Genomic DNA, 21,338 nt, shown 5'->3' on the forward strand with positions numbered 1-21,338 from the left:
TGAACTTTAAATTTGTTCAATGTAATCCCTGAATTTTAGCTCAATGTGTAATTTGGTCCCTGAATTTTTAATCTGTTGAATGTGATCCCTAAACTTTTGGTACATGTTCAATTTAGTCCATGAACTATTTGAAAATGTTCAATGTAGTCCTTTCGTTAATTCCAGTTCAAAGATTACATTGAACATTTTCATATAGTTTAGGGATTAAATTGAATATGTATCAAAAGTCCAGGGATCATATTAAACAAATTAAAAGTTTATGGACCACATTGAACATTAGCCTAAAGTTTAGGGACTATATTGAACAAATTAAAAGTTCATGAACCAAATTGCACATTTGGCCAAAATTCAGGGACTGTTTGTGTCATTATCCAATCTGTAATATGCATTTGTCCCTGACATTTTTCATGATTCATGCCTATGTGGTCAGTTGGATATTGCAGCTTCTATTATGAAGTGATGAATGAACTTATGTTCTGTGTAAACACCCATGAGTTTAGGTTGTGAAGCAGTGTTAGAAGGATCTACCTATCTACAACTGAAGTTAAATCACAAACTTGTCTATTTTCCATAATCTCTCTCCAACGACACATCGATTCTCTTTTATTCTCCATCACCTTGTCATTCCTCAGAATTTCTCTGTTACACTCACTTTTGACCACCAATCGAATTCTCTCCCTTAAGGCATTTACCAAATTTACTTGAGATAGAAATATTTTAGTCTTAGGTAATGCTTATACGTAACAAGAGTGCGCTAAAACTTGCAAACCTGCCCTGATGAATTGCGAACAAGTACTCCAAGAGAAATTGCTATCAAAACTCCTCCTTGTAAATCAATGTGCATTGATAGACCTAATTCTTTCTGCCAGTGAAATGCAGGATATTTGCTTTCATTGGACTCTAATGATTAAACTTGCAGAATCCTCATTTTCCAACTTCATCCATTTTCAAAGCTAATGAAACATGAGAGTTCATTACTGGTGATATTCAAATAGAAGGCCTCATTATCCTTAAGTAGGAAGTTAAGAATCCTTAGTGATCACAGATACTGAAAAGTGTCGAATGAGTTTATTTACTCTCACCAATATGAAATTCTGCCGTAGTAAGGGACTCATAATTAGATATTTTGCTTGTTCAGGAAGTCAACCACGAGACTGTTCACTTGCTCCGGAAGTTGCTCATGGACGAAATGGCTCCCCTCCGGCATGAAGGTGATGTCTAAGTTTGGGACAAAATGCTTCACTTGCCCAGTTCTTATGTAGTCCTCCATGCCTGGAAACTTCAGGACATAGTCTTTCTCTCCCATGATCAACAGCGCTGGAGCTGAAACTTTTGGATCCACTATGGCATATTCCCTCCCCAAAGACCTAGACCAAAAATGCGATTAAGATGACATATAGACCTTAATCAGCGGTTGCTGATTGATTGGTTTTTGCTAGAACAATTTTAGTATCTAGAATCATATTTCTCTCATTTATTTCCCAAGTTAGTGTCTGCTATGATTACCTGTATGGAACCTGCAGGGCAAACCGGAACCGGGACTTCTCATACAAGGATGCATAGGCCGCGAGATCTTCCTCTGAGAACCATGGAGGTAGCGGGGTTGACTCATCGACCAAGTCCATGATCTCCTGATCATCGCCAGCGACAGGGAGCTCGCTCCTTGAGAAGAGGATGTAGATGTTTCTTATGACCGTCTTGACATCTAGCCTGCCAAAGTCAGCTTCTGCTCGCCCAGGTTCCTGAAATCAATTGAGGAATTAGTAGAGGTGTCGGATGGCCGGTGGAGAGAGAGAGTCAAGAATTTTACCTGCCACCTGAGCACGTAAAAGCCTTTGGGCAAGAGATGGGATTGGACGATCGAGGGTCCGGGTAGCATGAAGGGGATGCCCAGTGTGATGACTCCACGGACCCTCTCCGGCTTGACTGCTGCCACTAGGTATGCTACCAGAGCTCCAAAGTCCTTCCCCACCAGGAAGGCCTGGATTCAACAGTCCATATATCAATTGACTTTTCTTTCTAACTCACGTAATCATCCTATGATTTCTTGATTTTGTATCTGTTTCTGTTGTCATGACAGTTGATTTTGTTTTCTCGTCCTCTTCTTTGTTGCTAGATTATCATCTTATTCATGCTCTTTGTAAAGTGCTATGCTTTGCTAGGGAATGTCCTCACTGAGGGAAAAAGGAAGCAATTTACCATTACTTTGACAGAAACAAATAGTTTATCATTCACCATGGAGATCTTTTTCTAACTTGTAGGTCTCAAGCTTGGTGAAGGAGGACATGCATCGCGTGTGCGACCTTATTAGAAGTCTAAAATGTTCTCAGTTTTTATGACCCGGATACTCTTGAGATTTATCAGTTCATAACTAAAACGCACCTGCCTCAGAAGATAGGTAGAGGACAGGGAGAGATGAAGCAAATGTCCAAAAGGACAATACTATTTTAGACCTCAAGCATATGCACTTTCATTTAACTAATGGTCATGTGAATATATATAGAAACAAAAAATTGTTTTTCTTGTACGACCAAGAAACATCCACATCAAGAAGCTCAACCTCTCTAGATTGATGGTTCAATGACGATTGCATTGTATTATTGTTGGTGTCATGACAAGAATCCGTTTAATAACAGACGGACATGGACTGACTGAAATATTTAAATTAGCAATTGGCCAAAAACAAACAGAGAACATGCATAACAAGCAGAATTTTTCTGGAACTGATTGAGGAGAAGGAAGAGGACGATGAATTAATATACGAAAGATTCTGAAGGCTCAACTATCAAAAGCAAAAATTTTGCCGAAGTTAAAAGTCTCTAGAGCAATAATTGTCTGATCATCCCTATAATGGTAGTGCAGATCAAGGTTAGTATTTCTGAAACGGAAAAATGTATTTAAGTGTGTAAGATTAATGTGATGGTACCTTTGCAATGCCCAGGGCATCAAGGAGGGCGGCAACATCTTCAACAAGATCAACAAAAGAACCCTTCTCAGGGTCAAGAGGCTGATCGGAGAGCCCATAGCCTCTGAAATCGAAGGCGATGGTGCGGTACCCTGCATCGGCGACGCCAATCATTTGGTGCCTCCACGTGTACCATATCTCTGGGAACCCGTGCAAGAACACCACCACCTTTGGACCTGCAGAGTGCACACGGCAAATTTGTGAGCCGGGTTATCCTTCATATGATGAACTCAGCAGCACGTGAGCGAATGTCGCTGAAGAAGTCATGTATGTGTGTCTCTCTCTCTCTCTCTGTAAACTTTCCTGTATTATGTACCTTCTCCAATTTCGGCAACATGAAGCTTCACATCTCTCACTGCAACATGGCTGTGCTTGACCTTCTCCATCTTTCCTGGAACACGCACAGACTCACAAACAGAGGGGAGAGAGAGAGAGAGAGAGAGAGGTAAGTAGGTGAGTGGGAGTTATGAGTATGACATTGTAGATGGCCTTTGCTGTAATTAAATATAATTGATTTGTACGAAAATGCCGACAAGGTAGATATAACTTCCCCCCAAATAAGACAAACAAGTATTTCAACGCAAAGGTGTAGACTCTCAAGAGCATCCTTGGTTTAGAATATTCTGCTAATTACAGTTGTGCACATGGCTCCAAACGATTCCTACTAGAAAGATTAGTTGTGAGGGTTCGCCAATTTCCTTATGCATAGTCATGATTTGAAGCAGATACAACTAACTCAACCCTCACTCCAAGTTCCAATGCTTCTTACACTTTTCCCATTAAATTAGTAAGTTCATTAAGTTGATGCTTTGACCGTTCATGTCGTAAAAGGCTGAAAAATTTGAAGTGTTTAGAAAATGACATACCAGACAGTCTGCTGAAAGAATGAGATTCTAATTGACTAGAAATGGAATCATAAGAAACCGTCTACCAACAAAACTATCAGAAAATCCAAGCTTAGGGTTAAAGAATGGTCTTTCTAACGGTGCTTTTTTTTTTTTAAATTTCCTAATCATCTGGACGGCTAGTAACTGCGGAACAGCGAAATCACCTTCTGCTTCCTTCATATTTAGATGCAAAAAAAAAAAGGAAAATTATCATGCCATGCCCAATCATTGTTATATTAGAAATATCTTGCAGGTTCTGTTTGTCTTTTTCCTTTGTCCTACTTGTGGAAGCATTCAAATGATTTCGCGATGTTATATTCCTGCTTAGATAAGAACTCCTGTACAAGAACTCCTCGTTCCCTGTGACTTGGTAGAGCGAGAGAAATACATATGCATTCCCACTTATCCCATGGCATATACCAACTCTTCTTAACAGCAGCCCTCTATTCCACACTACCTCCTCAGCATCAACTGCAGAACGTAAAGATTTGTCATCTTGAAAGATCTGGCTGCGGCATATACTCCGAGTAAGTGATCATCACGAAAGCTTTTTATGAGTAGAGAACATTTTAGCGAAGATAAAGCTTGGGTAGTGCATTTCTTTGCAAACACTACCTAGGACATTGGTAGTGCTGTTTAAGAATGGATGATAGAAAAATTTGAGGACATATCCGTTTACATTTAATGGTTTGCTCATGGGGCTCACCAGCTTATTTCCACGGAAGACATGCATGGAGGTGATAACCACTACTCCCTCTTTGAAGGGATTGGAGGTATGTCTTATCTCTTTCTAGACATGGGAGAACCCTCAGGGAGCGCTTTCCAGCTTATGAACATTGAAAAGGGGGAATAGATGGAAAGAAAAGAAGGGAGAGGTGAGATCACGCTTGCCGTCAAGTTGATCGAACTAGTGTTGATTACAAGTTTTATTTGTACATGATTGTAGCGTGTATGGGAATAATGACCCGCATCATTTTCTACCCCCCACATCCTCACACGCAGGCTTTCGTATCTTAGATTTCTTCTTGATGTACACTTCTTGTTCTATCATTATAAATAAGATATCATGAAAATTGCTTGTGCTTTGTTCTGTTCATCCAAGTACTTGCTTGGTCTTTGTGGCCACTTCAACAACTTAGAGTGAAAATGTGTTCGTTAACTCTGTAAAACCAATTGGAGAGTGGTTATTTATCTGCAATCATCTTCTGAACCAGGCCGCTAACTTTCCAGTTACTTCCTTAGTTTAAAGGGATTGTTTGCTAGTTCTGTGTTCCCAAGTGTTTCATAGAGTCTATTTCCCCTGTTTTTACATGTTGGAGTTCATTGTATTAGGAGTTACTTAGTTTGGTCGGTTGACCTTTGTGGACTTCATGCGTTAGTAGATAATACCCGTCTAGGAGAAATGCAGTACAGAAGCATCTTTTTATTCTCTAATAATTAAGGCTTTACAAATCCCTACTTTTAAGTTCCTCGGGTTTGAGAAGTTAGCGAGATGAGAATGACACCATCGATAGTGTCAAGATGAAGACCTTTTGGCCAAACAAGGTATGAAGAATGCTCTTGGTGAGAGCGACAGGCGAAGGCGTACGTAAGAAAGTTATTTCCTCTCATGGTCTCATACTCCTGTGGTACTTGGGCTATAACAACCCAGTCGGACAAGTGAGGAGAGTGATCATCCGGGCGAGAGAGCCTGGACAAGGAGTGGCCCCCAATAGACTTATAAGATGGCGATGAAGGTGAATTGCGCACCAAACAGAGGAGAGCGTTTCTGGATTATATATGTGAAACTAATCAAAAGAGGCATCTTTTGAGGTAATGACAACTTTAGCATGATAGCACTATTAGGATGGTAGACCTCCTGGGAAAGTGTCTTCCTGTACCACAAATGAAAAAATTGTCAGGCTTGATATGGGACAGATCAAAGCGGACAATATCTCAAATAAGTTAATCTACGGGTGTCATAATATGATATCAGAATAGTGCCTCCTCAAGTAGGTGTTTGATTAAGGGACAAACCACGTAGAAGCTAGTAGGCCTGTAACGACCCGGTCCAACAAGCGTGAGGAATGATCGCCGAGGCGAGAGGGCATAAATAAGGAGTGGCTCCCGATAGGTTTCTAGGATGTCGAAAAAGACATGAATGAATGTGCACCGAACATGTGGAGATGGTTCATGGTTTATGTACGCGAAACTATAATTAATATATAAGAGGTACCTTTTGACATACAAAAGATGTTTAGCATTGGAACTTCAATGTTAAGCGTGCTCAGGCGAGAGCACTATAAGGATAGATGACCTATTGGGAAAGTGCCTACTAGAATAGCAAAGGACAAAATCTTTAGGCTCGGTATGGAAGAAGTCAAAGCGGATAATATCTTTAATGAGTTAAATTAAGGATGCACGCGGGCAGTCCTAGTTATGTTTGGTTCTTGTTTAGTAAAGTTGAGAATGGGGAAGTTGACTTGACAGGGGAGTCTCTCATGAACAAAATGGTGGCCCCCTTTGGCATGAAAACCGTGTCCTAGTTGGAAAGTAAGTATTTCATTTGGCCACTTGTTATGTAATTTTCCCCGTAAAAAGTACTTCATATTACAAAGGGAAGGAAGGACAAGTACAAAACTGGGGACACCTATTGAATGGAGTTAGGACATACGCTTGTTGCGGTTCAAAATGTGCTAAGGAATTAGCACAAAATAAGACTAAGCATGAAAATATATAATACGAGAGGCAAAGTACGAGATTGGAAGACCTTCTTCTCTAGATAGCATGTAAAATAATTAAAAATTCAATTTTTTAAAATGTGGAAACCAAAATCCAGAAAATAAGGAAAGTGTTTTTTCGAAAAATGTTTTTCGCGAAACAAATGCACCTTAAATTGATGCTGAAGGACCCAAAAATTTTCATTTTCCCAGAAAAGTCAGGAACCTACCGTATAACTCTACATTTTCTTCTTCTTAATTGTTGGAAAGTTGTATTGCTGTCATTTCTTCACCCCATTTAGTATAACCCGTGTAGTCCAGATACACAGAATCTTCATGCCAGTAAATCAGCACTGTGCTTTGTCTATGACATTTCTGATGATTCATGCCCATTTGGTCAGTTTGATATTGCAACTTATGTTCTGTGTGACGAGCAAACTTATGTTCTGTTTGATCACCTACGAGTTTAGGTTGCGAAGCAGTGTTATAAGGATCTATCGGTCTACACTTCGGTAGTAGCGTACGTTTTTTTTTTTAAGTTAAATCACAAAATTTGTCTATTTTCCGTAATTTCTCCCTAATGACATAACTATTCTTTCGCCTTTCTCCATCACTCCTTCATTCCTCCGTTTTCTCCATTACACGCTCTTTCGACCACCGATCCAATTCTATCCTTTCTCTTACAAATAGTAGGGTGATGCTTATATCCACCCGAGAAAATCAGTGCGCTAAAAGCTGCGAACCTTCCCTGCTACAATGCCCAATACGCACTCAAAGGGAAACTGCTATCAAACTCCTCTTTGTGCATTGACAGTCCTAATTCTTTCGGCAAGTAAAATGCAGGATATCTGCTTTCAATGGAGTCTAATTGTTAAAATTCGCCAAATCTTCATTTTTGCAAATTCATCCATTTGCACAAAGCTAATGAAACATGAGAGTTCATTACTGGTGATATTCAAGTGGAAGGCCCCATTTTCCCCAAGTAGAAGTTAACAATTCTTAGTGATCACTTATTGTGAAAGGCGATCGATGAGTTTATTTACTCTCACCAAGATCAACTTCCGCCGTAGATAGGGTCTCATAACTAGATATTTTGCTTGTTCAGGAATTCAACTAAGAGACTGTTCACTTGCTCCGGAAGTTGCTCATGGACGAAATGGCTCCCCTCTGGCATGAAGGTGACATCTAAGTTAGGGACCAAGTGCTTCACTTGCCCACTCCTTATGTAGTCCTCCATGCCCGGAAACTCCAGGAAAAAGTCTTTCTCTCCCATGATCAGCAACGCCGGTGCCGTAACTTTTAGATCCAGTGTGGCATATTCCGTCCCCAAAGTCCTAGAACGAAAATGCAATGAGTCAGATGGCATATAGACATCGATCAGTGTGTATCTATTGATTGGTCTTTAGCGAGATCATTTTAGTCTCTAGAATGAGATTCCTCTCATTTTATTTCGCCAGAATTAGTGTTTGCTATGATTACCTGTATGGAACCTGCAGGGCGAACCGAAACCCGGACTTCTCATACAAGGATGCATAGGCCGCGAGATCTTCCTCAGAGAACCATGGAGGTAGCGGGGTCGATGCATCGACCAAGTCCATGATCTCCTGATCATCACCGGCAACAGGGAGCTCACTCCCTGAAAAGAGGATGTAGATGTTTCTTATGACCGTTTTGATGTCCAGCCTACTGAAGTCAGCTTCCGCTCGCCCAGGTTCCTGAATTCAATTGAGGAATTAGCAGAGAGGTGGCAGACGGCGGTGGAGGGAGGTGAGAGAGAGAGAGAGAGAGAGCTTTAAGAATTTTACCTGCCACCTGCGAATGTAAAAGCCTTTGGAAAAGAGATGGAGTTGGATGGACGGGAGTCCAGGTCGAAAAAAGGGGATGCCCAATGTGATGACTCCGCAGACCCTCTCTGGCTTAACCACTGCAACAAGGTATGCTGGCATAGCCCCAAAGTCCTTCCCCACTAGGAAGGCCTGGATTCAACCCTCCGTATCATTAACGGACTTTTCCTTTTAATCAAAGCGATACATCACATAATCATAAAACGATTTCTCGATTTTCCATCCGTTTCGGTTCTCATAACAGTTGATTTTCTAGTCCCGTCCTCTTCTTCATTGCTAAATTATCATCTTATGCTTGCTCTTTGTAAGTGCTATGCTTGGCTGGGGAACGTCCTGACTAAGGGGAAGAAGTAAGTAAGTCACCATTAGTTTGACAGAAACTTTTTTTGCATCATTGACCGTGGAGATCTTTTCTAACTTGTAGGTTAAAGTCTAAAATGTTCGCAGTTTTTAGGACACGGATTCTTCTGGAGATTTATTGGGTCATAGCAAAAATGTACCATCGTTGGAAGATGGGGAGAGGAGACAGAGAGATGAAGAAAATATCTGAAAGCACAATACTATTTAGGACCTCAAGAATGTGCCCTTTCATTTGCTTTCATACCTAATGATTATCATGTGAATAGATCCAAACGAAAGCATGTTCATCTTTATATGATCAAGAAAAATCCACATCAAGAAGTTCAACTATCTCTAGATTTGGGATGGTTCCAAAGACAATTGCATTGTATTATTGTTGATGTCGTGACAAGAATCTGTTTCACGACAGACAAGATATGGACCGACCAAAATTAGCAAATTAGACAAAACCAAACAGAGAAGATGCATGAACAGAAGCAATTTTGTTGGATCTAATTGAGAAGAAGGAAAAGGATGGTTCAATGAATATATGAAAGATTCTCGAGTCTCAATTCTCTACACTCTCAACAGCAAAAATTTGGCCAATGTTAAAGACTCAACAATGTTGTGTTGTCTCATTATCCCTATAATGGCCGCGAAGATCAAGATTAGATTTATGAGTTGGTACCTTGGCAATGCCCAGGGCATCAAGGAGGGCAACAACATCTTCAACAAGATCAGCATAACAACCCTTCTCAGGGTCAAAAGGCTGATCGGAGAGTCCATAGCCTCTGAAATCGATAGCGATGGTGCGGTACCCGGCATTGGCGACGCCAATCATTTGGTGCCTCCATGTGTACCATATCTCTGGGAACCCATGCAAGAACACCACCACCTTTGGACCTGCAGAGTGCACCCAGAAAATTTATGAACTGGGTTATTCTTCACATGATGAACTCAGCAGCAGATATGAGTGAGTGTCACTGAACAAGTATTGCATGTGTGTGTCTCTCTCTACGCTTTCCTGCACTATGTACCTTCTCCAATTTCAGCAACATGAAGCTTCACATCGCTCACTGCCACATGGCTGTGCTTGATTTTCTCCATCTTTCCTGGAACACACAATGCCGAGGAGGAGTGATGAGTATGACTTTGTAGATGGCCTTTGTTGTAATTAAATAGTTGGTTTCTACCACAATGCCGACTAGGCAGTTTTAACTACTTCCCAAGTCAAAACAAATAATTCAACTCAAAGATGTGGATTCTCAAGAGCATCCTTGGTTTGGATAATCTGCTAATCACAGTTGTGCACATGGGTCCAAAGGATCATTTTTCCTAGAACGATTAGTTGTTAGGGCTTGTCACACCCTGAATCCAACAAGAATTGGGACAAGACACGGCTGTCATTTCCACTTAAAGAAAGCAGCCTCAAACATAACTAACAACCTATTATTATATATATGTATGTATGTATGTATGTATGTATGTTAAACCAACAGATTGGTTAGACCATTAGTTTCTATAATCCATCAAAAAGAATATGTACATCTCTAACTAACATCTAAACCAACAAACTCATCTCAATCATATACAACTCGGCTTAGAAATAAAGAACTAACTAAGTTCATATGCAAAATTCCCTTTATCAAAATGCCTGGATATAAAGCGAACTCTCTCGTTCTATTTGCCACTAACCAAGCAACCTCAATAACATTTAAGACGAATGATATGAGCAATCATAGCCCAGTGAGTAGTACATCTCTTTTAAACAGATTGAACAATCACTATGCATATATATAAAGCTATACCAGAAACTCAAACTCCAAACCCAAGATATAATATACAAATCAAATCAAATATGAGTTGTTTCATTTAAACAAAGTTTTATGCAAATTTGAAATACTCATTGAATCCACTATTACAATTCAAACATCAATGGTAAGTCCATCGATCAATCTTTATCAAGTCACACGTTAATAGTCCATTTCACTGACCAATTGATTGCTCAATATCCAATTATAATCACGACATAACACCTAATGATAAGGCAACGAATATTGCCCCATTAGCAAGGTTTCACCTATTATCAGCCGGTGATTTGGCATAGAAGGATATCCTAAAATCAATATACATACCCATGAATCCCTAATCGGGTTCACAATGATAATGAGCATCAAACCATCATCCTCAAATGTTAAAAATTAAATCCATAATCCATCTTGTAAACTAGAATACACTCTATAAACCAATACAAATAACTATTCGCAACTCAACTCATCTGCCAAAAGTACTTTTTGTCAGGCATTTCTTAAATTATTTTAGAACTCATTTCATAAATCAGTTCGCAAAGCAATACATATATACATACGTACATATATATATATATATATTCAAACTTTTGCACTATCTTTCATAAGACGTTTCTAAAACATTCATAGATAACCAAGGAGAAGTAAATGCTCAATCCAAATTTCATTCAATAAAAGTGCCGTTTCATTACTCATATTATATCTATTCCATATCACTTTTGAAATTTGAGTTTATAAACTCGAAGAAGATATCTCACTTGAGAAAGCCTAAAACCAAACTTCGCTACCTCAACTGCAAATTGATTAAACTAAGCTCAATCGCTAACAAAACAACTCGACGCACCAACAAAACGCTTGCCCAAAGTGATTATTCAAAGCTTTCCATAACTCGGAGCTTGAGCGCGAAACTTTAAAATTTCGCTCCGACTAAATCGTTACTTCAAATCGATTTTCGTCATACCCCACGAATCTACAACGCCCTTATTTACCATTTCCATGTAATCCCACATCTAAACAACTTCTAAATTGGATCTCGCAGTTCAAATTTCACATAACTTCACACATATATCCTAACTTTGAAAATTTCTTCGATTAGATGAACAAAGAGCTTGAATCCTTACCCGGTATTGCGAAACCAAGTAAATTTAGCTTGACGAGGTCTCCGTGACGGATACTCCTTTCCTTTTTTCTTTTCTCTCTTCTTCTTCTTCTTCTCTGTTTGCGATCACTCTCTCTTTTTCTTCTCTCCCTTTTTCTCTCGATCAAGTCTCTTTGCCTTAAATAAAGTGGTCTTCTTTTTTCTATATTTTCATTAGCCACTTGATTTGACCAACGCAACAACTCCAAATATTATAGGGCTCCCCAATTTCCTTACTAAAATTGATTGTCATAGATCTTATGCATAATCTTGATTTGACTCTGATACAATTAACTAAACTCTCACTCCAACTTCCAATGCTTCTTACCCTTTTTCTGTTAGATTTATAAATCCATTTGGTTGACGCATCAACAGCTCATGTCGTACAAGTAAAAATTTGAAGTGTTCAAAGTATTAACATACCAGACAGTCTGCTGAAAGGATGCGATTCTAATTGGCTAGAAATGGAAAAAGAAGAACTCGTCTACCAACAATAGTATTAAAAAATCCAAGCTTAGGATTAAAGAATGGTCTCTGACCGGCGAACAGCGAAATCATCATCTGTATATTTCATTTTTTTAGATGCAAAAAAGAAAAGAAACATATTATGCCACGCCCAGTCAATGTTATATGACAAAATATATGCCACGCCCAACTAACGTTGTATAAAAAAATCTGCTGATCTGTTTGATATTTGTCCTACTTGTGGAAGTCAAATGATCTGTTGATGGCATACTCCTGCTTAGACAGCGAAGACCGTTTTTTAAGAATTACTAAGGTTCAGTAAGCTCACACCTGAACTATCACCCGAAATCTAATTAACCCATTTATCTATGTCTGGGATCTTGCTGGATCAGAGTCAACACCAATACTGCTGCTTCTACAAGTTCTCTTCTTTGTATAGTAGAGAATAAATCTTATCTCCATTGGGTTAGTCCTAAATGATTCAGATGAAAAAAGCATGATATTTGCAGGCAATTACTACATCTTGCTTCATTCCATTTCATGTGATGGCTGTGTTGGCACCTGATTACCTGACCAACCCTTCCGTCATCAGGACTGTTTCATCCGTCGTTTGCCTTTTGTGGGAGGTCAAACACAACGCAATGCGATCCATGGCAAAGAATCAGTTAGAAGTGCAATAGACTCCTCCACTAGCAAGTCTAATCTATGCAAGCATTCCTAGTGCATATAAAATTTTGCTCCCAAGGCTATTGACAGACGAGAGTCTAGAGTGAGCATGAGGTCGGGTAGTTGGTCACTAGATAACATTGCTCTTGCAAATGTTTAATTTAATCTCCGAGACGTAGTTTCGACATGTTTACATTTTTACATAACACAAAATCTTTTTCTACATTTGTACAGGGATTTTCATCCAAGCGAAATTGATTTGAGAAAGACAGATTCGTGATAATGCTGACCAAGTAGGGAAGTTCCTATTTTCTCGCCTGTCTAAGCTAATCCAACGAGTTTCTCGCTGATCTCCCAGAGCTTACGTGCCTTCTCAGCATCACTGGCTTCTTTGGAGAGTTGATTCTCGAAGGAAGATGAGTTCTTGTTCCAGCTCCAGTAGACTCCCGATTTCTCCAAGCTAGGGTCGCTCACCACCTGAACAACAGACATTTCCTTCGCAACATAAGCACCATTGCAACTTTGAATTAACTTGGGCTTCATAGACAGACATTCTGTGGTTTTTTTAAAACTGCATGAGTTTCCACTACACTTATTAGCACACAGAGGATCCTATATTCAAATTATAGTGCTTATTCTGAAATAATACTCTTAACACTGAACCCTTTGATTCCAACAAGCACAAGTACCCCTGCCCCAGCATTTCATGTCAAGACATTGCTGAAGAGTCTCTGTGACCGACAAAAGAAACACTTACACTTTATAATTTCAAGCAAACAAGTTGTACGTGCATTTTCACCAAATTAAAGAATGTATCAGTCAAGTGATGTCCTAAAATATAACTGACCTGTGCAAGCCTTTTTCCAGCCTCCTCTTCAGAAACATATCCTTTGGTGATGTATTTCTGGAAGGGAGGGAATAGAAGTCTGAACAAGGGAATGTGCTCTCTGAACAATCCAGTGGTGGCAATGCAACCCGGATACAAAGAAGCGAACGTGATTCCGGTCTCTTCGTGGTAGCGCCGGTGGAACTCCTGCATGGTGAGCATGTTGCACACTTTGCTGTCTTTGTAGGCCTTGGCACCATCGAACTCACCTCCGTCTATCATAGGTGAGCTGCTCACCCCATTCAATCCCCCTGCTAAGCCCCTCAGGTCCCCCAAGTTGGCCTTTGGTGGTACATTTCCAGCTAAAGTGTTTGTGTTCCCTAAAAAACCAAAAGAAAATGACCCAAGTATAAGTAGTTTCTACCCCATTGCTGCTACAGCTAATTACAGGATTTGAGGATTCATATAAAGCAATATGGGTGCCTATATAGATGCTATCATCAGACATAGGTCATCAGTGCAGATAAAAATTAGACTTCAATTTACATATCATAAGCCCACACATCATGGAGCTAGTTTAAATCCTCACAACACTCCACGTATTTTGAACTTATCTTTATCTTACAGATTCAATTTGGTCATCCATAATATCACAATCAATGCAAATGCTCAACATTCTAGCGACCAAAGTTTTTATTCCACTTCATGAAGAAGGTTGCCAGTACATGTCGAATGATTGACCTAGTGTTCTTGACACAATTGTTTGATGCACTTTAAATATGCAAAACATATTGGAATTTGAGTAACTAGTTAAATATGAGCAAACCAATGTAGGTAAACGCATATGTTCCCAAATTTTTCTGCCATCAATTCTTAAACAGCACTACCGATCTCCTAGCCAGTGTATGGAAACAAATGCATTTCCCAAGCTTCATCACGGACAAGGATTTAGATTTTGAACCTTCTATTCTAAAGCAATCTTCTTTTCAAAGGAACAAACTAAACATGCCCAATTCACTTGGTCTATACAGCTAGCTAGCTCTGTGTGGAGCAATACCTGTAATGGACCCAACAATGATGAGGCGCTTCAAGGGGTAATCCGATTGCTTGAATTCATCAAGCAACAATCTTGCAAGTAGGAAATGACCCAGATGATTAGTCCCGACGCTGAGCTCAAACCCTTCGGCCGTGAACGACGGCTCTTTCGCGGTGGGCTGATAAACAGTAGCATTACAAACCAGCACATCCAACGGCCTACCCGAACGACGGAAGTTGTCAACGAATTGCCTCACACTCTCAAGAGAGGCAAGGTCTAGATGTATCACGGTGTAGTTCTCTTTCGGAATGCCAAGCGATTTAGCTGCTTTCTCCGCTTTGAGAAAGTTTCGGCACGCCATTATGACATGCCAATTCCCCGATTCGGCTAGTGCCTTGGCTGTGGCCAGGCCTAACCCAGACGACGCTCCCGTGATCACCACATTGAACTGTCTTTCCGTCTTCTTTTGTTCTGGTTGGAAATCTTTGATCATTGGCGCCGTGGTCGCTGTCTGGGCTCTAACTACGAAAAAGGGCACATCCCTTTTCTTGAAGTCCTGCATTTGAAGGGTCTCTCTGTGTTAAATTCTCCCAACTTATCAGTCACAGCATGCCCTTCCGTTTCTTGTAACAATGACACACTTGGCAAATGAATTGATCTCATCCAAACGTTTCTCTGCGTACTCATAATCTATATCCCTCCTCATCTGGCAAATTCCTATCATCTTTCATACTTCTAGAATGAACAAATGAAAAAGCAAGATTTCGATTTTACCTTAGCGAAGGTGGCGGGGAGGAGCAAATCATCCTTGACGTGGTCTCTCAGTGAAATTCCTGCAAGACTGGTGTCCTTAATGTGAACTGCCGTGTACTTCCCCTGCAGAGACGAGATAAAGTCAATCGCTAATCTCACCTGAGCTTGAAGAAAACTGTGATGAAAAGAAAGCTGCCCAAAATCGAAGGAAGAAACGACAGGACATGAAACGGTGAGCGAATAGCCACAGAGAAGAAGGGCTGAAGAATGATCATACGTCCTTGGGGGTGGAAATTGCAGAGGGAAGCGAGAATGCCGCACGGAGTGCCATGGCCTTCATGTGATGATTATCTCTTCTCGCTTCTTCTTCTTCTTCTCCTTCTCCTTCTTCTTAGCAGACTTGCACTGACAAAAATGTGTGGTTCCGATAAGCTGGTCGGGGTCGGAGGATGTAGACCGACTTGGCCACGTGGAGCTTGAGACATCCAATCGTTGTCTTAGCCTGGGATTCTTCTCGATATAGCACGTGCCTACGTGGCATTCATGCACCCTGTGACGTGGCTTGGAGAGATAAAAAAGTGTGGTAGCCAATAGGGCCAACATTGCGCACCACATTTTTCTCTCTTAAATATTTTCTTGAAAAATCACGTGACGGTTATTTCTTCATAAATGGAAACGTATTAGAATAAATTTAATTAAAAATTCATTAAAAATAATTGGTCCATTTGACTTTCTTTTTATTTTTTTATATATGTTATGGCTCCTTACACACACATAAAAATGCCTATTAGATCGTTCACGAGTGCCTACATAGGTTCGGAACGCAAAGATATTTCATCGAACCTAAATCGTCATGAAAATGGGTGAACAGAAAATTTGACGATGACCAAACTCCCGTGTTGATAGCTAAGTGAAGAATTTTTTAAGGGTTTATATTAAAATAAGACTTTCATTTACACATCATGGAGCTACTTCAAATCCTCGTAGTACTCATTGTGGTTTAAACTTATCTTAATCTTACAAAAATATTACTCCTGATCTCCTAGGTAGTACACAATATTATTGAGATTAATCGTAATTATAATCATACGAGTTTACATGATGGGCGAAATTGCAAGTAAAAAGACTCTTAAATCGCGACACAAAAAAACTTAAATCGCTGACATTTCTCTCAATTTAAATGTGAAACGTTATGTCTTACAATTATTTAAGATAATTCCTTTTTCTAGATGGACTAAATCTTGCAACGATCACCTTTTTCGTTGATGTACATCTTTATTAGATTTGGCAAAAATAAACTTGAACCGGTTGATCGCCCTGAAAGATAAGGTATTTGGAAACTGCAAAAAACCGGATCAACCCAACCTTGACCCGTATATTTTTGGATTGGGTCGAGTAAATCCGGTTTAACCCTTTTGACCCAGCTTAAGAATAATCTTCTTCCTCTTTTTTTCTTGGGTTTGAATCATGGCTGAAAATTTGAAATAGTCAAAGTTACACTATAGTCATGATATGTGTAATAATACTTTGAGTCGAAATAATTTGAATATTGTTGCGAAAGAAAGCGATCGAACAGTAAAATTGACAGAATAAGGAAATAAATCGGACACCAGATTTACGTGGTTCGGTCGTAGTGACCTATATCCACGAGGAGAGCAGCAACGAATTTCACTATAAATCAAGCGATATAATGGAGATTATAACCAAACTTTAAGTGTTTCTTATGTCCCAATTACACGTAACAACTCACGCAGTGTTTAGTCTCATAATTTCTCACGAAATAATATCTCAATCTCACGAAGAAATTAACAAATCTTACTATAAGATTTTAGCTGTCAAACATTAACTAATCAGGATGTAATTTTTGACGATTTTCGGACAATTCACCCAAAAACAAACTCTTTGAGAATATTTATATGCATAAGCCACAACCAAGGACAAGGAGATATGTATTGGTCAAAGAAGTCAACACCGAATATTGGCAGGAAAAGAAATTTCCTTTTTTTCGTTATTTTCTTTCTTCGCCTGATACATTAACCGAGTCAAGGTCAAATTCAAAGTCCCACGTGGACTTTCCAATTCAGCCCAACGACTCTGCATGTTGATAAAATTGATGTCTGTATATTTCCTCTCTGCAGTAAATTTCTTTCTTTTTTATTAATTTCCAAAATTCAGGTTTTCGTTTCGAACTCAAACTCGAGATATAAATAATCATAGACATATCATAATTCGCCTTCTAAATTTCTCTACATGATGTAATGAAATTCTATTTGGTCCTTAAGGGAAAGGGCCATCGACACATTACTCAGTAAACTAATGGAGTCGACGAATCTTAATATACCTAGCATTGCTCTAATAATTTATGAGTTAGGTAGTACTCATGGAAATAGTTTGTGATCGAGTATCGGGGCACAAGGTTAGTACTCATGAAAAGTTAAGGGGATGAGTGTGAAAACACTCTTAATGAAGTTCAAGATTTAGCAAGGCAAGGCTAAGGCAATAAGTTAGGAACTCCACCTATATGAACAGAAGACGTGGTGCCGCTTCTAATAAAAGTCGGATGAATTTTTGTAAATGTTCATGAATGCAAGAGGAAGTACATGGCTGTAAAAGTGCCAAGGCATAAGAAATTTCTAACCAAATGTGTGTAAGTTCATTTGTGCAATAATTCGATTAACAAATGGAATCATGGTTCAAAGTTTTATCTAACACCAATTTCGTATAGAATTGTTTACACTAATTGAATGTTCAAATCTTAATAGTTATTGTCCTGTATGAATGAATTTATATAAATTAGTATAGATAACAAAATAAGTGGGGGATTGTTGGAGTGGTTTGTTGTCATCAAAAGACGTGATTGTTGAACACGAATAAAAAGGTGATAGTTTGATATAAAAAGAAGTCATTATTTGTTGACACCTAATTTTTGCCTATCCGTTTAAGGTTTAATCGCACGAAAATTAGGAATTAATTTTTAACCTCTAAAAAAAATATATTTTCTCATTAAATTGCATAGCATATAGACATTAGGAGGATTTGCATTGATAATATTAAAAATTATTAAAATTTGTTTGTTAAAAAAAAAAACGGGGTCGGTTTGGACCCGACCCTCCTGAACTTGGGCCCCCTCCTTCTATACTTTTCACCTGGCCCAACTCAACCTCCTTCTTTCCTTCTCTCTATCCTTTCAGCCACGGCCCGGCCCTGTCTCCTTCCCTTTCTTCTTAGCCCAACCCCAACGCACCTTCTTCTCTGATTTCTCTCCCTCACGTGAAAGACAAAACAGAAGGACACTCTGCACGAGGAGGGCGATAGTCGAGATTTCAGAAGGGGAGAAGCGATGGCACAGCGCTGCATCCTGGTAACACAAGAACCCAGGAGATCCTGCGACCGTTTCAGCAAAGAAAGGGATCTGATCCAATCCCAAACACGAGGACCCGGCTGCTGGGGTATACAGAGATAGAGAAGCCGCGCTGATCAATGGCGTCTTCGAGCTGGAGATGGAAGGGGAAGGCGGTTGGCGTGGTTGACTAGCAAAAGCCGTCTGGAAGAGGACAGAGAGCGAGGGGGGAGCGCACAGAGAGAGAACGAACAGAGAGAGGAGAGCCGAGAGAGAAGGGGAAAAAGAAGAGGTTTTTTTGCTCGCTCGCGGGTGGTCCGTTTGAGTCGCCATTGTTCCCGTTGAAGGCTCCACCTACCGGCCACCATTCGTCGCCAAACAGCCCCACGAACCAGGTAGGCCCGGTCTAATCCTGCTCTGTTTCGGCCTCCCTTCCCCTGCCTCTCGGGTACCGGGCACACCGAACCTATTCGGTGGTCGCCCGGCCCCGTTAATGGAGGCTTACACTTGCTTCGCTCTCAAACAAGTCGTTTTAAACGTCGCGTGTCAAAAAAGTCCATGAATCTCGTTAAAATCAGCCCTGTAACTCCATTTCCTAGCCGCCTATCATCCGTTTGACCAAATGTCTCAACCAGACCGTTTAAGCTTTAGAGTGTCAAATCTGGTCGTGTAATTTTTTGGCGTTTCGATGCAAACTGACATGAACTCGTGACCAGATATGGTTGTTTAGAGCTTTACACATCACGTTTGAGCCAAAAACCGTTTTGAATCTCGGTCTAAAATCCATATCCGACCCCACCTACAAACTGTTCGACAAAATATCGAAATGAAACTCCGAATCTGTTTTTGCAAAACCGACGCTCTAAAACTTTGGTATATGCACGGTTTGTTCTAATATGGTCACTGACTTCAAGTTTCTTTTGTTTTTCATGTGATTTTGTCGCGATTCACACATCGTCCGAGTTGCCGTGCTTGCATCTCCCCTCCGTCGGAAGGCTTTTCGTCAACGTGATGACTGCGGTTCGAGGCCGCCGCCGCCCGTTAGTTATTTTCTATCCCATTTCGTGTATGTCATGTTGCTTAGGCTTAATGTTTTTCTGGTGGCCGTGAGTTTGGGGGGCCGGGAAATCGACTTCTTGCTCGCCGACTCATTTTCGTGGTCGGGGTTAGTCGACAGTTCGGTGGCCGCGTTGGCCCGGCGGCGAGGGTGTAGAACCGGTGGCAGTCGTCGGTGTCGGCCGCGCAAGCCGATGGTCAGGGGGCGGTGAGGTTCCTGGCGTTGTCTCGATGAAGGCATGAAGAAGGAGTTCTCGGCGAGTACGTGAAAGCAGAAGACCACGCACAGTAGAGGGGAGAGAGAAATAAAAAATAAAGAGAAAAGAAATAGTGAAAAAAAAGGATAATAAAAACAGAGGAAAATAGAAAAAGAAATGAGAAAATTAGAAAAGAAGATTGAAAATTCGGATGTAATCCGGGCGGGTCGGACCGCTGAGTCAGACCGGGTCCTCTGACCCGGTCCGAGGTCTTCTTTTATTATTCATTAAAAAAATTAAAAAATTAAAATTTTCAGAAAAATTCCGAAAGTTCAGAAAAATTCGGAAATGTTTAGAAATCAGTTTTTGAGTTAATTTCATTAGATTTTAGCGTTAATTTCATTCTAGACTTAGGCTGTGTTCGTTTGGGGAAAAATATTTTTTCGGAAAATATTTTCCGTGTTTTCCAGTGTTCGGGGGCGGAAAATGTTTTCCGTAGGAAAACATTTTCCTTCCCCACCCCCAAATCTTTCATTGTTTTGAGGAAAATGATTTCCTCTTTTCACAAAGAGGAAATCATTTTCCCCCAAATTGAAGGCAAAATTGACCATGGGAGGTAAAATATTTTCTGTGGGAGAGGAAGTTGATCGTCGGTTACCACCATTGGCCGTCGGTCGCTGGCCGCCCGCCGCCGCCGCCGGCGGTCGCCGGCCGCCGCCGCATCCGGTCGCCGGTGAAAAATATTTTCCGAAACTTTTTCATATTGGTCGCCGAACACCGGAAAATTATGTTCCGGGAAAACATTTTCCAGGAAAATGACTTCCGGGAAAATATTTTCCAAAAGGATAATATTTTCCGCCAAACGAACGGATTAGCATAGAAATTTTTTTTGAAAACCTTTAAAAATTGCTTCAAAAATCGAACAAGCCATTATGGCTTTACCTTGGGACTTTTGATTGCCTTTTCCTTTTTAGAGATGATGGTAGGTTATCGGTTGTTTATTTTCATGCCGACTATTTGGTTGCACACCTTTAATACATTAGTTGTTATTTTCCATTTCTAGCATGGTTAGGATAAGCTTTAGGCTTCTCGATAGACTGCCATGGTGCATTAGTTAGCAAGCGGTCAAGTTTAGGTATTGAAATTGCACTAGTTAAATGACTAGTGTAATCAAGTCCATAATCCTTAGAATATCTGGTTGTGTATATGTCGAGACAACACTTCCGCATTTTGATTAGGGTTTCTGGCCAACCCTTGATTATGGCTAGTGGCAACTCTAATTGAATACATAGTTTAGATGATTTTCGTTGCATGAGGTA

At 40.2% G+C, this 21,338-nt stretch overlaps 3 protein-coding genes across 4 annotated transcripts; all 3 read right to left on the reverse strand.

Moving 5' to 3' along the window:
- Nucleotides 1-927: 927 nt before the first annotated feature.
- LOC115682283 (uncharacterized) lies at nucleotides 928-3,421 on the reverse strand. Its single transcript, XM_030606456.2, has 5 exons — nucleotides 3,282-3,421; nucleotides 2,927-3,141; nucleotides 1,811-1,981; nucleotides 1,507-1,742; nucleotides 928-1,367 (listed from the first exon to the last, which is right to left on the reverse strand). Exons 1-5 carry the CDS (start codon nucleotides 3,349-3,351, stop codon nucleotides 1,118-1,120), a joined length of 942 nt encoding a protein of 313 aa, XP_030462316.1. The 5' UTR covers nucleotides 3,352-3,421; the 3' UTR covers nucleotides 928-1,117.
- A 3,839-nt stretch (nucleotides 3,422-7,260) lies between these two features.
- On the reverse strand, nucleotides 7,261-10,971 carry LOC130141003 (uncharacterized). Its single transcript, XM_056321585.1, has 5 exons — nucleotides 9,772-10,971; nucleotides 9,423-9,637; nucleotides 8,357-8,527; nucleotides 8,031-8,266; nucleotides 7,261-7,885 (listed from the first exon to the last, which is right to left on the reverse strand). The coding sequence occupies exons 1-5, from the start codon at nucleotides 9,839-9,841 to the stop codon at nucleotides 7,636-7,638; spliced, it is 942 nt and encodes a 313-aa protein (XP_056177560.1). The 5' UTR covers nucleotides 9,842-10,971; the 3' UTR covers nucleotides 7,261-7,635.
- Nucleotides 10,972-12,915: 1,944 nt separating this feature from the next.
- Nucleotides 12,916-15,863, reverse strand: LOC115682354 (protochlorophyllide reductase). Of its 2 annotated transcripts, none has more exons than XM_056302396.1 (5): nucleotides 15,704-15,863; nucleotides 15,448-15,549; nucleotides 14,695-15,229; nucleotides 13,659-14,017; nucleotides 12,916-13,288 (listed from the first exon to the last, which is right to left on the reverse strand). In XM_056302396.1, the coding sequence occupies exons 1-5, from the start codon at nucleotides 15,764-15,766 to the stop codon at nucleotides 13,133-13,135; spliced, it is 1,215 nt and encodes a 404-aa protein (XP_056158371.1). In that variant the 5' UTR covers nucleotides 15,767-15,863; the 3' UTR covers nucleotides 12,916-13,132. The 2 variants fall into 2 exon arrangements, with proteins under 2 accessions (XP_056158371.1, XP_056158372.1); XM_056302397.1 differs by having other exon boundaries at nucleotides 15,651-15,789.
- Nucleotides 15,864-21,338: the final 5,475 nt, after the last annotated feature.

This window comes from Syzygium oleosum, unplaced genomic scaffold, assembly GCF_021117445.2.
Source record: "Syzygium oleosum isolate NSW1041296 unplaced genomic scaffold, Sole_v2.1 Sole_v2.23, whole genome shotgun sequence".
In the NCBI taxonomy this organism is placed as follows: domain Eukaryota; kingdom Viridiplantae; phylum Streptophyta; class Magnoliopsida; order Myrtales; family Myrtaceae; genus Syzygium; species Syzygium oleosum.

Bases quoted from the DNA above. Each gene is read 5' to 3' on its own strand.
- LOC115682283 (XM_030606456.2), bottom strand. From the start codon at position 3,351: ATGGAGAAGGTCAAGCACAGCCATGTTGCAGTGAGAGATGTGAAGCTT. The intron at 1,982-2,926 runs GTACCATCACAT...TGTTGAATCCAG, and splicing joins ATGCCCTGGGCATTGCAAAG to GCCTTCCTGGTGGGGAAGGA. The intron at 1,368-1,506 runs GTAATCATAGCA...TTTTTGGTCTAG, and splicing joins GCCCTGCAGGTTCCATACAG to GTCTTTGGGGAGGGAATATG.
- LOC130141003 (XM_056321585.1), bottom strand. From the start codon at position 9,841: ATGGAGAAAATCAAGCACAGCCATGTGGCAGTGAGCGATGTGAAGCTT. The intron at 8,267-8,356 runs GTAAAATTCTTA...AATTGAATTCAG, and splicing joins TTTACATTCGCAGGTGGCAG to GAACCTGGGCGAGCGGAAGC. The intron at 7,886-8,030 runs GTAATCATAGCA...TTTTCGTTCTAG, and splicing joins GCCCTGCAGGTTCCATACAG to GACTTTGGGGACGGAATATG.
- LOC115682354 (XM_056302396.1), bottom strand. From the start codon at position 15,766: ATGAAGGCCATGGCACTCCGTGCGGCATTCTCGCTTCCCTCTGCAATT. The intron at 15,230-15,447 runs GTAAAATCGAAA...CTTCAAATGCAG, and splicing joins TCCCCGCCACCTTCGCTAAG to GACTTCAAGAAAAGGGATGT. The intron at 13,289-13,658 runs GTCAGTTATATT...TCTGTTGTTCAG, and splicing joins CTGGAAAAAGGCTTGCACAG to GTGGTGAGCGACCCTAGCTT.